Here is a 17355-nt window from a genome sequence, read left to right as displayed (position 1 = left end):
CTCTGGCGCTCTCTTCCTGTGGCATCTGACTCTCTGAGCAGTAGCAAGAAATGTCACATATTTTCTTTCAGCCACTCATTGTAATTCAGTTCCATGTTCTCACCGTGTGCAGAAATATAAAAATTATTTGCTATCACACAGTTATTTTCATAAGCTATTTTTAAAATTTCTGTTTGTTTTTAATGGAGGTGGTAGGTTAAAAACTTAGGTTTTATGTAAACAAGCAAGGGAAATTAAGATTTACATTTCCTTTTCATTCATTCATTCATTCATTCATTCATTCATTCATTCATTCATTCATTCATTCATTCATTCATTTTCTTTCTTTTTTTAAGCCTTCACGGACCCTCTGTGAGAACATTGTGGCCCCCCAAGTATCCACAGACCACATGTTAAGAACCTAGGGATAGCAGCAGCAGCAGGAGCAACAACAACAACAACAACAACACCCTGCAGACAGCAGGTTTTGGATAGCAAAGAGACCTGCAGAGTTCAGAAGAAAGGACTAAGGCACACAGAAAGAATCACCCAATTTCTCACAATCTGAGGAATGAAATCAGATGAAGGGTGAAAGAAACAGTAATCAATGTAATATAAACTATATATCCAGAACAGCGGAGATACATCACCTTGAAGAAATGCTTTGTGTCAGAGGGTGTAGAAATAGGCTTAAAGAATTGCATTTTATTATTTTACATAAGCTGTCTTGGGGCTTCTTTTGTATTGGTTGACATACAGAGCTGCTGCTGAACCATCTGAGTATGAAATGACATTGTCTTTCCATTTTATTTTTCATTCTCCAAAAGCCCTTCAAATGTCAGAGAACAATAGTGCATAGGAATAACTTTTTGTTCCCATAAAACCTCCACTGCTTCCTGATCAAATTCACGCCACCCAATTTACCAACAGTAGTATCTATTGGAAAAAGCTTAGACTAACACTGCAGTCTGCTTTCACATAGCCTGAAAACACAGCAAGAGAGTATGGTAACAGATGCAGCACAGGAAAGGAATTATTTCCCACTTGCTATAGGTAGCTAGATCACAACATTTCGTAACCCTAAAGCTGTCACAGGTTTTTATAAGCTAGCAGATGCAGAAGTGATTTGGGGCTGAACAGAGTTCTCTGAAGTATCCAAAGCCCCTTTACAGAGTACAAAAGAAATCACTTACACTTGTAGAAACAACTTAAAAGGAGATTAGAAATCTTTACATTAACTATATCTTTTGACTAGGCACAATTTAAATCTTATGTTTGTTATTTTTTATTATTATAAATCAGTGCTTTTTTTAAAGTACTACACTTGGTCTCACCCCTTCTGTTTTTCCAGTTTAATCATCAAAATCTAAAACACTGCATTTTCTATATCACAATTTCCATAGCAACAGAACATTACATCATAAACACAGAACTCTGACCTCACCGCAGGATCTGGCAAGATGGAGCCTGCGTAACAGCAGAAAAAACATTTCTTCTCCTCATAAAATTATCTAACAGCAACCGTGAAATACAGACGCCTAATTCAGCAATGTACTATGGCAAAACATGTACTTTTAAAAAATAATTTAAGGACTGCAATTTTGAGTACACATTTTCCTGAAAAGTTAAGAATAAACCTTTCCGTTTATTGACAATCAGCAGTGGCTGCTGCTATGAAACCTAAAATGGGCTAGGCATCAATTCCATAGAAATTAATACCCCTCAGACAACTGAGATCATCATAACTGAGATCATAAAACTAATAAACAATCTACTCCTACTCTTACTATGCTATTATTGATGCTTTTTTAGGCCGAATTAAAAAAAACTTACTAAGAAATAGCATTATTGACTTTTAGAAGCCAGATTAAGTCCTACCTGTTCTAGTAGATCATTGGAGATGGTTGATGCTATTACTGCCATTAATGTATTATTAATTTAACATGCTCTTTCCAGTTTCCATTGTTGTGGGTTTGGTCATATATCAGGATATATATAACATGGCCCTAATTTAACACATAGCTATTTAGATCCATTTGTATATCCCACTCAGATTTCTTTTAAAAATGCTTTAGGTGTTTTAGAAATACAGTACATAACTATAGAAAACCTTACATTCCTACACATCCAACAATGAAATAGCTAACATAATTTTGATGTAATTTCTATGTAACAAGTTCTGTGTAGTCATTTAAATTACTTTTAACCTAGTTTTTAGAGCTGCATAATGAGAATCCAATTAATTTCAGAGGGAGCATTAGGCATCTCTTCTGCCCTCTCTAAGTGAATTTAGTGGGATTTAGAATGTTTTAAATGTTGATTGGACCACATCCCCCCCCCGTAAATTAAACATGTTACAAATTTATTAAATGCAGCCCAAATATATTAAAATCATATTCCTGTTACTACACATTCAAATTAATGGGAATATAGGAGATTATATAAAAAGAATCAAGTCATTCTATGCCATAGTGAAAGCACCTTAAAAACTGAGTCTTGGCAGCTCTCATAATCCTTCTGAAATTATTCATATTAAGATTAAAGACTACTTTGTTCCGCTATTCCCACAACTGGCTGGTATGGTAAAGAGATCAATTCGCTCCTTTTATATGTAACATCTTTAACATTTGCTCTCTTTCTCTGCCTGTGATTAAATGTAACATTTTGAAATCCCAAAGTTCTGAGAAAAGCATAAATCCTTGTCTCACAGCTGCTGTTCAACTCTGGAAACACATGCATTTTCTTTTCAAGCCTCGGTCATCAAGAAATCCCAACAGACTTGAGCTGGAGAACACCTGTATCTCTTCATTTAGTTCCAATAACAGAGTACAAACTTAAAAATTACAAAAATAGATGCTATGTTCAGCTGCAGTTACATTTTGCTCCTAATTCCCGTGAACAAAAATGCTAAGAGCATGAAATCATTCAAGCAAGGTCTGTCATCAGGAGGATAAGAATTTTTTTGCACCAGAAATCCAGTGGGAACATGATAGAAAACTGGCAACAATTACAGATAAAGTACATAGTTAAATCCTCAGGGAAAGAAGAGGAAATGTAACAAGATAGATGGTATAATTTTTATGCTTTTATGCCCAAGCCATAAATGTGAATTCTCTTTAATTGATATAATGTTTGCACCCATCTGCCATATTTTTACACAAGCAGTTTATACTAAATATCTTAATTAAGTGTGTTTGCGTAACATACTAAAATAAAACAGAATACAGAACTAAAATAAGTGTTCATAGTCTATATTCTGTTACTGCTGACGGCATCTTGGACCTAAACTGTGAATGAGAAAAACTGGCAATATCATTTTATCCTTCCTTGAATACTTAAAAAAAATGAGGCAGCAAACCTCGGTTTTATGCCCATCCCTTCCTTTCCAATTAACCCTACTGAACAAAATTAACCTTTACAAAGTATGGAAGTATCAAGTAACATTGTTGTTGCTGTTTTAATTTATGTTTCTGCAGGATTCAGTATGGGGGACTTGTTCCTTATACTTATGAAAAAAAGAAAAGAAATATCAAACACGAAGTACCCTACTATGACAAAACATTTCTCAAACTGCAGAAGTGATAATATTTTCCAGAAAGAGTTAATAAAAGAAGGAAATGGAGTTATCACTTTGAAAAATATGCTTTGCTGCATTGCAAAACATATCAAATGCATTTAAGACACTTTCCACTGTAATACTTCAACACACAGCTTAGTTTTTAATTGTTATTGTGTTCGAGATCTGAAAACAGAAATAGACTGCAATATTATTAAATCCAGTTGAATATTACTACTGTTAAATGGTTTGTTATAACACTAGATCACATTTATAACAAGAAACTGGAGCTACTCATTAGATAGGCTCCAGGAATTGGAAACAATGGCTTGCTATGAGAGTTCTTTTTAAGGGCCAAAGGCCATGGTATACATTTTCTAGCATAAAGAAAGAAAAATCATATGAAACGTGTTAGCATCTCATTGTTTGATTGGGTTTCTTTCACTCTGCAATCCCAACGGACTCATCATTTTCATGTCTTTTTACAAGTGAACATTTTGGGTCTTCATATTTAAATGTTTCATATCCTCCTGGCCACCCCCATGGCTTCAAAATAGTAGGGTGGATCAAGCTAATTCAGAAACAGGAAATGTAGCATTACAGCTTGAGTACAGACTACACACCCCTCTCTCAGAACCACTTCAGATGCTCAAACATGCTTCATCTTTGCTTCTTTGTCTTATCTGAAGGGGAGCAGCTCTCAAAGACAATAAATTACAAACAAAATACGCTGAATGTGGGAGTGGAACCAAACACCAAATTGTTCCCAGAAATGTTAGCATTTGTGCTAAGACATTAACATTACCATCACTTCAAAAACTAATTCATTTGTGGAATGTACAGTATACAAATCAGTTTGTTGGGCTGTTACTAATTTGTACTAACATACTAGTTTTAAATTTAAGAAAACAATTAAAATTATTACAAATAGCCAACTCCCCACAACCATGTTTAGAAAGTACAAAAGCAATATGGAATGTTAACTGTACCTCAAATAGTTGGTGCTGTTGTCTAATGATTGAAACAATTATGTTCTAAATTGTGGATTAAAATTTTAAAGGACTGGGGAGTAACAAAATTATTTTTAATGAATTATTTTTATTCTTTGCTTCTTCCAGCCAATTACTGGGTTACCGCCTGCCATCTTTTAGGGTGTCCCAATTCTGCAATCTTCACAACATTTCCCTCTTTAGATACTTCAATAATAGAAAGGGATAAGACATGGCTCTAAATTGTCATGCAGTGATGAGAGATTTAGCCACACAGTAAGCTAAGGTGTAAATCTAGTATTTTGCTAGTGGGTATCTGCAAGCACTATGTACATTCTGCTTCTAACACCTGAGATTACTTGAAAAATAGCTTTACAGGATTTTTCAACTCTCTGTCACCTTTCAGCTGATTTTGAATGTATACTGAGAGCTGACAGAATTTATACAGACTAAAGCTATTGTGTCAGTACAATGACACAAATGGATCTAGCCTGAAGTGTCTTCTAGCTGGAGTTCACTAGGTATTTTAAAGTTTTATGTTTTCCCCTTCAAATCAGCCTGATAATCTTGCACTATAGTACCAGCTACCCCATGCACTATGGTCAATAGTTAGGAATTCTGAAAACTCTGTGTGATTATGTGCATGCATGTAGATGAACACACATGCAAGTAACATTTATCAAAAATAAAAATGACAGTGTTGTGACACCTTAATGACCATTAGATTTACCTCAGTGTGAGCCTTCATGTAGTACAATCCATTTCTTCAAAAACATGGAGCATAATGCTCAACACTAAAATAAACCTGTTAATCTTTAAGGTGCCATAACTCATATGTGTATGCTTGTTATACATACTGAAATAGACTACAGCCACTTCACTGCAGGTGGGGTGGGGGGACAAAGAAATCTTACCTTAAGTAGAATGCACTTAAAGACTTCAGTTCCAACCTTCCAAACAAGATCACAGTGCATCATAATATATTTCTCATGTGAAATCAAATTAAATATATTTACCTTTAGCTACTATAACTCCTTACCAATATTCTGAATATTACCTTAGAATCAGAAAGAGAACTGCATATCCATTTTCAAGAATTATGTACTCACCAGAACTATAGCTGTAATCCTGATGCTGAGGGATCTGAATTGTAAAGGCTAACAAATCTGGAGCAAGGAGAGACTCTGGCTTTCTGCTTTCATTGAGCCATTTGCTGCTGTGTAAGTCTCTGGTATCAGATGGTCCTTGAATTAATGGAACAAGCTTTTCCTTTCCACTATCACCTAAATATATAATAAAAACATTGTGGTCCAATTAACAGTTGTACCAATGGACTTTACACAACACTGATTAAATACATAAACACCATCTCATTTATTCCACTAAAGAAATCAGATAATACTGCTATTTCTGTTACCTGAGACATCAAGTAATGCACAGGAGTTATTTTCCAGAAATTACTCAGAATGAGTTGAATAATTTAACATTATTATAAAAATATTTTTAAACTGATAGATTTTTAATTAAAATATATGTACTAATAAATAGACACATTACTTACCTGTAACCATGGTTCTTCAAGTAGTCATCTGTGAATTCACACAAAAAGGGTTAAATCAGCGCCAGCGATGGTCCTCTTGGAATATTCTAGAGCTTGAATAGAAAAGAAACAAAGTTTAAGGTTGCCTGTACTGCGCATGCTCTACCCGCCCTAGCCTCAGTTCCATTTATCCGCCACATGCATCTGAGTATGAGCTCAACCTGAGCTTTAGTTTAATATAAACAGTGACAGATAGTGGGGAGGCTGGGTGGGATTGTGTGAATTCACAGATGACCACTTGAAGAACCATGGTTACAGGTAAGTAACCTGTCTTTCTTCAGCGTGGTCTCTGTGAATCCACACAAAAAGGGTGACTAGCACGCTAACTCACTGGAAGGAGGGCCGTTACTGAAGGACGAATGTCAACACCGCTCTCCCGAAACTTGTCTCTCTCTTTGCCCTCATGTCCAGTCTGTAGTGAGTGATGAAAGTGGAGGCATTGGACCAAGTAGCTGTCCTGCAGATGTCAGGTACATCAATGCCTCTCAGGAGGGCTGTAGATGAGGCCACGGCTCTGGTGGAATGAGCCCTGAGTCCTTCAGGAGGAACCTTGTGCAGAAGTTCGTAAGCCAATGAGATGGTAGAGACAAGCCATCTGGAGAGTGTTGAAGACGATGCTGGTAAACCCTTTTTCTTTCCAAAATAACAGAGAAAAAGCCTATTAGAAGACCTAAATTCCTTAGTCCTTGAAACATAAAAGGCCAGTGCCCTTCCGATGTCTAAGGTGTGGAGCATGCGCTCAGTGTCTGTGGCAGGATTCGAGAACAATGTAGGTAACAACAGGGGCTGGTTCAAATGAAATTCAGTAACCACTTTTGGGAGAAAAGAAACATCTGTGTGCAAAACCACCTTGTCTTTAAAGAACTGTAGAAAAGGCTGATCTGCTCTAAGGGCAGCCAGTTCACCAGCTCTTCGAGCAGAAGTAATGGCCACCAAGAACAGAGATTTGAGAGATAAAAATTTTTAGATCACGTTTGGCCATAGGCTCAAACGGTGGACGCATAAGGGCATGCAACACCAACTGCAGAGAACACTGAGATACTGGTGGCTTAACTGGAGGTCTCAAATTTGTGAGTCCTTTCAAAAAGGCTTTAACAGTAGGGTGAGAAAATAGACGAGAAGCAGCAGAGTCCCGAGGTTGGAAGGAGACAATTGCAGCAATGTAAACTTTCAAAGTGGAAACTGACAAATTGAAGTCGAAGAGGTAACACAGAAACTTCAACAAGGTAGATAAGGAAACTGGGGATGAAAAAAGATCCCTAGATTTAGTAAATTTCAAAAAAACTTTGCCATTAATAATTGTATAAACGAAAAGTAGAAGATTTCTTCGATTTGTCTAAAACTTCCTTCATCTCGGGGATATCTTCCACGTGGTCAGGTGAAGAGTGTCCAGTTCTGGATGAAATATCTTGCCCTCGTCCTGCGTCAGCAGACCAGGAAAAAGAGGAAGCCTGACAAAGTCTGAGGCCATCTGCATTAACATTGGAAACCATGGCTGACAAGTCCAAAAAGGTGCTATAAGAATGGCCTCTACCAACTCCTGGAGAAGCTTCACCAATGTTCTCTGCACCAGAGGAAATGGGGGAAACAGATACAGCAGGCCTGCATTCCAACGCGTCATGAAAGCATCTCCCAGAGTTCTTGCCTCATCTGGCTCTGGAGGCGTATAGGGAGCACTTCTTGTTGTGTTGTGTGGCAAACACATCCATCACCGGGGTGCCCCACCGATGACAAAGGTCTTTGAATACACTGTCGCTCAACTCCCATTCGTGTGTCTGCCTTGTGAGACGACTCAGCTCATCTGCCAGTTCATTGTCCTCCGTAACCACATGTATCGCCACCGGAAAGACATGGTGCCGGTAACACCACTCCCATAGAGTTACAATGAGGAGCAGCAGGGACCTTGAACGTGTGCCTCCTTGTTTGTTTAGATAGTACATGGCCGTTGTATTGTCCGTGACTACCTGCACACCACGACCCTGCACCAGAGGAAGAAATGCCTTGAACGCTTTCATGATGGCTAAGATCTCTAAGTGATTGATGTGGAGATCTCTTTCTTGTGTTGACCACAGCGCATGTATGCGGTGATGTCCGCAATGTGCGTCCCAGCTCGTCAGACTGGCATCTGTAGTGACCTGGACAGTTAGATGAAGGGGTTGGAAAGGTCTCCCTATTTGTAGATGAGGGACAAAATTCCACCATTGCAGCTGTTTTGCCAATTCTGGAGTCACTAGAAGTCATTTCTTCTGATGATCCTTCAAAGGATCGAATAGAGATAGGAACCACACTTGAAGGGATCTGAGCTTCAGTCGGGCATAAGCTAAGCCGGGGGCCGTTAAAGCCTTGAGACCTAACAGGTTTTGAGTGTGTTTTGCTGTGACACATGCCCCTGGACAGAATTTTCTGATGGCTTTTTGTGTTTTCCGTATTCTTTCTTTTGGTAGAAATATGCGCCCCTTGGTGTCATCTATCGTGGCACCAATGTAGTCCACAACTTGTGAAGGAACAAGATGAGACTTTTTGTGATTTACCGTGAGACCCAATCTGTGTAGAACATGAAGAATGAACTTTGTGTCTTTCAGAGCCCGGCGTCTGAACCTGGAGACCACCAACCAATCATCTAGATATGGATAGACTTGGATTCCATTGAGCCGCAGGTAAGCTGCCACCAGCGCCAAGCATTTCGTAAACGTCCTTGGCGCCGTTGCAAGACCGAAAGGAAGGGCTAGGAATTGGTAAATTCTGTCCTGAAAGACAAACCTGAGACATTTTCGATGACTGGGGTGAATGGTTATATGAAAGTAAGCGTCTTTTAGGTCTATGACCACAAACCAATTGTTCTTTTTCAGCAGAGGGATTATCGACTCCAACGTCACCATCTGGAACCGACAAGGCCAAAGGTAAGCATTTAGAGTTCTTAAGTCCAGAATGGGCCTTATGCCTCCATCTTTTTTGGGAACAGCGAAGTATCTTGAGTAGAAACCGTTTGCAATGTCTCTTTTGGGGACTTTTTGAATGGCATTCTTCTCTAGCAAGGATAGAACCTCTTCTTCTAGAGCAGGATCGAATGATGTATAATTTACCTGTCCTAGAGGAGGATATTCTATAAACTCCAGAAGATAGCCGAACTGAACGATGCTTAACACCCAGGAGTCTTTTGTAATGCCAGACCAGTTTTGTAGAAAAGGCTGTAGTCTCGTTGTGGGATTTGGTATGTCCAGAATTGTGAAGTCAAAGATATTGTTTGGATTTCTTGGCAGGTGGCTTATAGGATTGACGTCTCTGGGCATGATGAGGACGGTAAGTAGCATTAGAAGAAGCAGCCTGAGAGGACCTAGGTTGAGACTGACTCTTGAATGGTTTGTATTGCTGAGATGATTGGTAATATTGATTGTAAGGCTTTCTCCACTTCTATTTGTTGTATTTGGGTTGTGCTTGGATGTAATAAGACTTGGCAGTCTTCTTAGCTTTATGAAGTTCCTCTAGGTGACCATCAGTTTTTTCATTAAAAAGACCAGATGTATTGAATGGCAAATTCTCCACTTTGGTCTTAACATCGTCGAGAATGTTTGCAGCCCTCAACCAAGCATGCCTTAGAAGAGTTACAGCTGACATCAAAACCCTCGAGGCAGCTTCAACTGAATGCTTTGTAGCGATTCTTTGATGTTTGGAAACAGTTTGTGCCTCCTCATACGTGTTGAGGAATCCCTGTCTGACGTCCTCAGGTAACATATTTAGACCAGGAAGGATTTTTAGCCACAGTTGCTTCTGGTAAGCACCTAAGGCCGTTGAATAATTAGCTACTCTGATCATAAAAGCGACAAGTGAATAGATCTTCCTGCCAAGCATCTCCAACTTCTTTCCTTCCTTATTTGTCGGAGTGATATGAGATCTACCTGTGGGTCTCATGCAGCTAGTCTCGACGATTAAAGAGTTAGGAATGGGATGTTTAAGGAGGAATCTAGTATCATTACCGCTGACACGACAGAGATTCTCCGTACGTCTGGACAAACAAGGTGTCGTAGATGGTTGATCCCAGAACTCTCTAATAATATTAACAAGAGCAGGCAAAAAGGAGAGGGTAGGTGGAGGAGACCTCTCACTGTTAATGTCACCAAATATAAGATCCTCCTCAGGTGGGGTCGGTTCATCCACCTGGAGTTTGAGAGTCTGGACAACATCTGCGAGTAAGAGGAAAAATCCTCTGACGGAGAAGAAGCATGAGGGTCACCTGTGTCAGACCCTACAACTTCACCCTCCAGCAATTCGTCCCTAATAGGTTGCTGTGGTAAATCCTCATGGGACGCTGAATCCCTAGATGAAAAAGAGACCTCATCATCCGATGAAGGGGAATGATGTCTTTTACAATGTCGAACCTCAACGTCGAGATTTGTTGCGCTTGGTTGCTGAGGTGGCAACGCAGCTGTCGATGTCGAAACCCCAACCACATGCGCTTCAGCAGGCTTTCCTGTATGTTGACAAGGCTTTGCGGGTTTCTCGACGTCGAGATGTCTTCAACGTGGCTGCTTCCTTTGTGGAGATGAGGTGGAAGAAGAGGAAGCATATTCGACCCTCCGTCGATGCTGATCCAACGATGTCGAAGAAGGAGAGGAGTATCTCCGTCGGTGTCGACGTCGATATTTTTTGTGGTCTGATCCAGATCCATCTGAATCCTCCGAGCGCGACCTATGTCGACGCCGAGAATGTTGATGGAGGAGAACGACTTCTTTCCTCGGCAATCAACGTTGATCTGTTGAAATGTACTTAGTTTTATGAGTTCGCATTCTCGGCAGCAAACTCGGTCTCGAAGTGGCAGATGAGCCAGAGACGCCTGTCCGGTAGACACGGGGCTATGTGGGGCAGAAACCAAGCTTGCAGTGACATTGGCAAGCTGACTCGGGGTCGGGGACAAAACACCCAGACCCTGAATAGGCTCAGACTCAGCGGAGGAAACGAAGGGTCTACCTCCGACAGCGATTCTCTATCCCTGGAAGAATCTTCCAAAAGCGGAGAAGGAACAGAGGCAGAGACGGGTGGTAAACTCTTATGAGTCTCCTTGTTCTTTACAGAGTCCCTTTCCTTTTGCTTGCTTTCCAGACTTGGAGGTTGCTCCTTTGGAAGAAGATGATTTCTTTGCTGCCGTGGTTTTCTTGGTGGGCTTCTCGTTTCCAGAGGCCATAGCAACAGGTAACTGAGGGGAGCTGCACTCTGCACAAGAGGTAGTAGCAGTAGAAGGGAGCTCCATTGAAGATGGTTTAGAAGAAGACAGGGTAGAGTCCCAACGATGATACCGCAACCTCTGCTGCCTGGCCCTTAAAGCAGCCTTACAATGCTTGCAGTTCTGAGTCAAATGTGCCTCCCCAAGGCAAAAAAGACAGCGGTCATGTCCGTCGTGAAAAGGTAATTTTCTGTCACACACGACGCATCGGCTGAAAGGGGACATAAGATGATAAGGAAAATTTCCCAACTATAAGTATAGCCGGTAAAAATGGCGGGAAAGTCCGTAGGCAACCAAAATGAGGGGTAATCCGAGCAAAAGTCCACAATATCCAAACCAAGTCAAGGTAGGAGATGATACGAACAGTCAGGAACGCGCAAAGTGTCGAAAAAACTGTGAAAATCCAGAAAAAAACAAAATATAAGCAGAGCTCAAGCCGAGAGGCTCCAGTTTACATGGCGGATAAATGGAACTGAGGCTAGGGCGGGTGGAGCATGTGCAGTACAGGCAACCTTAAACTTTGTTTCTTTTCTATTTAAGCTCTAGAATATTCCGAGAGGACCATCGCTGGCGCGGATTTAACCCTTTTTGTGTGAATTCACAGATGACCACGCTGAAGAATTCACAGACACCTAAAGCATATTCAGATGGACATTCAAAATCACATTTTCAGCACTAAACAGTGTGATGTGCATGTATTACTGAAACATGCATTACACTTCAAAACATATTTGAAACACAAAAAAGTGTTTCAGAGTATTCATTTCTCAGTTTCATTTTTTATTTATTAACACATTTTAAAACTGTCCTTCATCTTTCTAGATTCCACGGCACCATAATTTTCAGTGAAAACATGAGGCCCAGTCTTACATAGACTTACAGTATTAGGTTTATCCAAAGGTATACTCTCTATTACTGCAATGCTCTCTGATTCCATTGAGACTTCTACTAAAAGAATGGGGAGTGATTTTGATTCATTCTTCTTCCACACTACTAATTTCAAATCTGCTGCAAACCACTGCAAGACTAATGGATCAATCTTCCATCACTAGGAGAGTACAACTAACCATTTACAATAATTTGTTCGGCTCTCCCAACCACAATTTGAACAATGAATAAGGTGCCATGGGGATGTTACGAATGACATCTTCACTATGGAGGTCAAATCTGGGAATAAACTCCTATCCAGCCACAATACTATGGTGGGATGGACAATACCTTGGCATGATTGCCAGTGGAAAGTGAAAGGCAGGACATCCGGAAAGACTAACAATTACTAATATGGGATCAATTGGACAGAGCAATTTAGCACAGCTGCTGCAGTCACTTGTCTAAAAGCTACACTAGAGAGCCAGCAGCAGAGCATTTTATTGCCCCAAAAAGCGAAAGAGGTTTTTAAGAGCACTCAGAAGGATCTTAAGAGGACTTGTAAGAGGATAGGTTGTAAAGTGCATTCACTTCTTCATCTCTATTGAAAAACAACAGAAGGCCAATGAGTGAAACCCTGGAACACTTAATGAAAGATGATTAATAAAAACTTCCAACACATTTCAATTTTTTTTCAATTCTCTTTAGAGAAGGCTGTACAACAGAACAAAACATAACATGTTGGTCTCCCTAAGTTCAGCATGGGTAGTCATTTTCAAAATTGAAACTACCTGCTAGTCAGCCAATCAGAAGGAAAGTATACTTAGCAAACATCCTGACCATGGGATGCAATTTATTAGAAGAAAGCAGCTCTTTCCCCCCATTAATGTTATTGTTAAATAGTGTCCAATTTCCCCTTGCTTCACCAAAATGGAAGACGATGGATGAAACAAATACTTCAACCATCTCCTTTTTGTACAATGTCGCTTTGCCATTTTGTTATCTTTGCACTTTGTGGTATGGCTCTCCTCTCCTTCTGGATGCAATTACAGTACAGACTTCATTTATAGACCTTTGGGAGAAATCAGAAGCACTATTCTTTTTATAGTGCAAAAAGGGAACAAACCTGCCTAAGAGGTAACTTGTAACAGGTGGCCATATTATTTCTTCTTCTGATCCAAAACGTTTAAATTGCCAATGTGTCTTTTGTCCACTTTTTATAATATTAGATAATGTGAGTTTCACATACAGATTTATAGATCAAATTAATTTTAGGGTTATAGCAATATTCTGTTAGGGAATTTTAAATCATTTTCTTGTTAAGACTATTGTTCCCAGATACATTCAACAAAAGGCTACATTCCACATCACGGGAGTGGACTTCCCTTGCAGAATATGACTACTTCCTATGCATCAATGCCCCTCTCGCGTCTGCTCCAGAGAGTTCTCCAAATGATTCTAATGCAAGCAGATAGCACTCCCAAGGTGAATATACGCTACATGTAATTTGGAAGCTGTGCATCGAAGACAACAGTTGTATTAAATATATTTCTAAACAGATAAAGAATCCATCATGATTTATGTATCTTTATAACTCAGTGACCCTTTAACTATTTTTAAAATAAAAACAATGTGGGTCTGATGAAATCACTCCAGTATGAACTTGATGTCTCTAAGATATATATCAGGCATACTTCTGAAAATATATTTAGGTTTTGGATGATTCGCGGCAATCATCTCCATCCTGGTGCCCTCCAGACTTTGTAGACTTCAACTCCCAGAAGCATCAGACATCACAGTGAACATTGTGAAATATTGTCTGGAGATGTAGTTGAAATCACCTGGAGGACCATAGGCTGGCAAAGATTAGGGAGAAGCAGTATTCTATATTTACACCTTCTTCCATTGACAAAATCTTGATTTTTGATATTTGTAGATTTTGAATTTTTAAGATCTGTAATGACCAAAATACCATAAGTATGCTGCTTTTTAAAACAACTGCCGATGCAATGCTACGTTATCCTACCCTGTTTCTAAAAACAAAAATAAAAATACCTCTGATTCATAGGAACAATGAATAAATTCTTGTTTCAGTAACTCTCCTTGTAAAAAGCAAGGCCAATTCTCCTACACAGGCCGTAAACTTTTACATGGTCCAGCTGCACATACCTGGGGCTTTGGCACAAATTTTTATTGATCCCATGGTCCCAGAGGCACATTTGACCAATGGTGTGCTGCAGTACTTCAATTCAACATTCTGGATTGAGCCCTCAAGAGTTGGCAGGGGATTCTTAGATTTCACACCTAATAAAAGAAAACTGCAAATGTACTAGCCTGCTGAATTTAAATATTTTTATATTCTTTCACTAAGGCATTTAAATTTAATTACACTTTAATTATCTGCTTTAGATAGTCTTACATAATTTTTGTTTGGATGCTAATGTGAATCTCTTTTCAGGTTAGTCTTATTTACATATATATATGTATATAGTATCTATGCAAGTGTACTTTCCATGTATAAATACATATTTACACAAATAACAAGAAATGTTTCATGAGATCAATAATCAATCTATATACACATTTAAACTCGGGATTTTGTTTGTTTATTTTCCAACACAGGCAAACCATACTTCTTTACCAATATTTAATCCTGTACTTCCAGGACGGTAACACAAGTAAAAATAATGTTAGATTGTACTTAAAAACCATTAAATTCAGTGGCAAAATAAAATTTACATATATACAGCTGAGATGCACAGCAGGTAACTGCACTTGCCGTCTTTTTATTGATATCAAAGTTCAAACTGCTTTAAGTCAAAAGTAGAAATAGGTTTGGTGGTCTCTTTCCTCTCTTCTTTCCTCTAGAAGGCAACTACACAATTTGGCACCGCTTAATACTTACTGGCAGCTATTTCTGAAGAGAGACCTAGAACTGTAACAGTGGGGGAGGTAAGAGGTCAGGAGTGCAGAACTCTGGCACGAGTTGGACACGAAAGCTCACTGAATATCCACCCACATTACATTTGGCTGCAGCTATTCTTACTATTTCATAAAGAACAAAATTCAGGAGAACTCCATGTATTCATACTATTAGCAAAAGTTAATTTGGGCAATAGTAAGTGAACATGAAGTAAAGGAGGAATTTAATACCGCCCACCAAACACAAACTAGTCAAGACTGAAACTTCAGTTTTAACTGTACTGTTTTCAGGTGGCCCAAGAATCTTTTGTATAACATCTAAATTTACAAAAGAAACCATTTAATTAATAGTAATTATAGACTAGCCATAATATTAACTATGACAAATTGCCTATCCCCTTTAATTTTTTTCTTCTACAATTTATTTCTTTCAAAAAGACAAGTCATAATTTGGCAAGAGAATTTAGTGCATTTTCCTACAGCTTTACACACAAAAACAATTAACATGGAGCACTCACACTTTCTCAGATTAGAGAGAAATTTAGCCCTCTATGTGACTAAAATGCAAATCTAGACACAAATTCAAAACATATATTTCTTTCTCAAGTTGTCATTACAGATCAATATGCCTGAGACACAGATTTATGATAAAGGACATAGCACTATTCTCTTTACAAGATGAAATGTGTGATGTGCATTGATATTGTGTCACCACCACCACCACTATCGACCAACCAATACATAATTATGTAGATAGGTAAGAGATAAATGAATATATAGCATGCATGGAAAAAAATGCAAAAATTAGAACATGCATATTAATTGTTATAATGTTTATCTTGACTAATTTTTTGCACATAAATTCCCTGGCACATCAACATTTCCAAAATGTCACTGCAGATTTCTTTCACAGAAAGGGATCTGCTCTATTTAGTTCAATAAAATTAACCTTAATAGTATTTATGGTTCTTGTTGGGATAGAGAGCAGATTAGAAATGTAGCAGAAATGCTGCTTCTAAATGCCAAGGCAGTCCAAAATAAGTCTGAGCTAATTTGTGATCTTAGATGCAAAGACTGACCTGGTTTGTATAACTGAAACCTGGGTGGGTGTGGAAGGTAGGGCTGCCACCCAGGATATTCAATCTACCTTCATGGCAGGTCAGGGGTGGTGGAGAATGTTGCCACAGACCATAGGAACTCTATTAAGGTTAGCAGGATCTCTGCCCATTTATGCCTAGGCCTGGAATACCTTCACCTGATTTTGGACCAGCAGGATAGAGTGGGAAATGTGTAGCTGTACCACTTCCCCCATGACCCAATGTTTTCACTACCAGGGCTGATGGACTTTTTCTCAGGTGCATTGCTAAAGTTTTACTTCTGGGGGATTTAAACATTCATATGGAGTAACATGTTGCTGGGGCACCCTTGGAGTTCATGGATAGTTCACACATTGGACCTGGTGTTCATGTCTGAGCAAAGAGAAGATGATCTGAAGGTGGTAAACCTTGAGTTTTCCACCTTGTCATGCTCAGATCATCACCTACTGAGATTTGGACTTTGTACCATTATACCCCTCCACAGGGAGCATGGACCTATTAGAACAATCCACCCGTGAAGGCTATTGGATCCAACTGGTTTCCAGAATGTCCTTGGGGATTTTCAACCTGATCTGGTTGGTGCTCCTGTCAAAGCCCAGGTCGCCCACTGGTATTCAAAGGTGACTTGGGCAGTAGACATTGCTCCTAAATGACTTCTTTACTGCAGAGCCCAATCCTCACCATGGCTTGTGGAAGAGTTGAGGGTGACAAAGCAATTAAGAAGATGACTAGAGAGCAGATGGAGGAAAGGTCCCTTGAAATGCAATCTAGCTGCAGTCAGGGAGATGTCTGACAAATATTCTAATTAACTTAAGGCAGCAAGAAAAGACTATAATACCAAATTGATTAATACGTCTTCCAACCAATGGACAGAACTCTTTCAAGTTCTTTGCAGTCTTACAAATGCTGGGCAGACGCAAACATTACAGGCAAGTATAGGGAACTGCGATTAACTGGCAGCCCATATCAGATCTAAGATTGAATGCATCTGTCAGGACCTGGCACTTTATTTAACCCAGTAGACCAGACTGAACATCTAATACACTATCTAGTCATGTTTTACTAGATCTGTTTCAGTTAAGGCCTGACAATATAGACATAGCACCTGCACACTTTAAAGCTACTAC

The 17355-nt window shown here is 39.3% G+C and overlaps 1 protein-coding gene across 5 annotated transcripts in view; it reads right to left on the bottom strand.

The window, feature by feature from the left end:
- The window catches only part of VPS13B (vacuolar protein sorting 13 homolog B), a 495255-nt gene that overhangs the window by 336102 nt on the left and 141798 nt on the right, over window positions 1-17355 (bottom strand). For all 5 annotated transcript variants that reach the window (XR_012086959.2, XM_020785369.3, XM_020785367.3 and 2 more), the window contains exons 18-19: window positions 14379-14513; window positions 5634-5807 (exon numbers count right to left, since the gene is read on the bottom strand). Coding sequence is in view for 4 of the 5 variants with exons in the window: in XM_020785369.3 (XP_020641028.3) it covers window positions 5634-5807; window positions 14379-14513 (309 nt within the window). In the remaining variant the exon portion in view is untranslated. The remainder of the gene's footprint in view (window positions 1-5633; window positions 5808-14378; window positions 14514-17355) is intronic.

Source organism: Pogona vitticeps, chromosome 4 (assembly GCF_051106095.1).
Source record: "Pogona vitticeps strain Pit_001003342236 chromosome 4, PviZW2.1, whole genome shotgun sequence".
NCBI classification, from domain to species: domain Eukaryota; kingdom Metazoa; phylum Chordata; class Lepidosauria; order Squamata; family Agamidae; genus Pogona; species Pogona vitticeps.
This window is presented reverse-complemented; position numbering and strand designations above follow the sequence as displayed.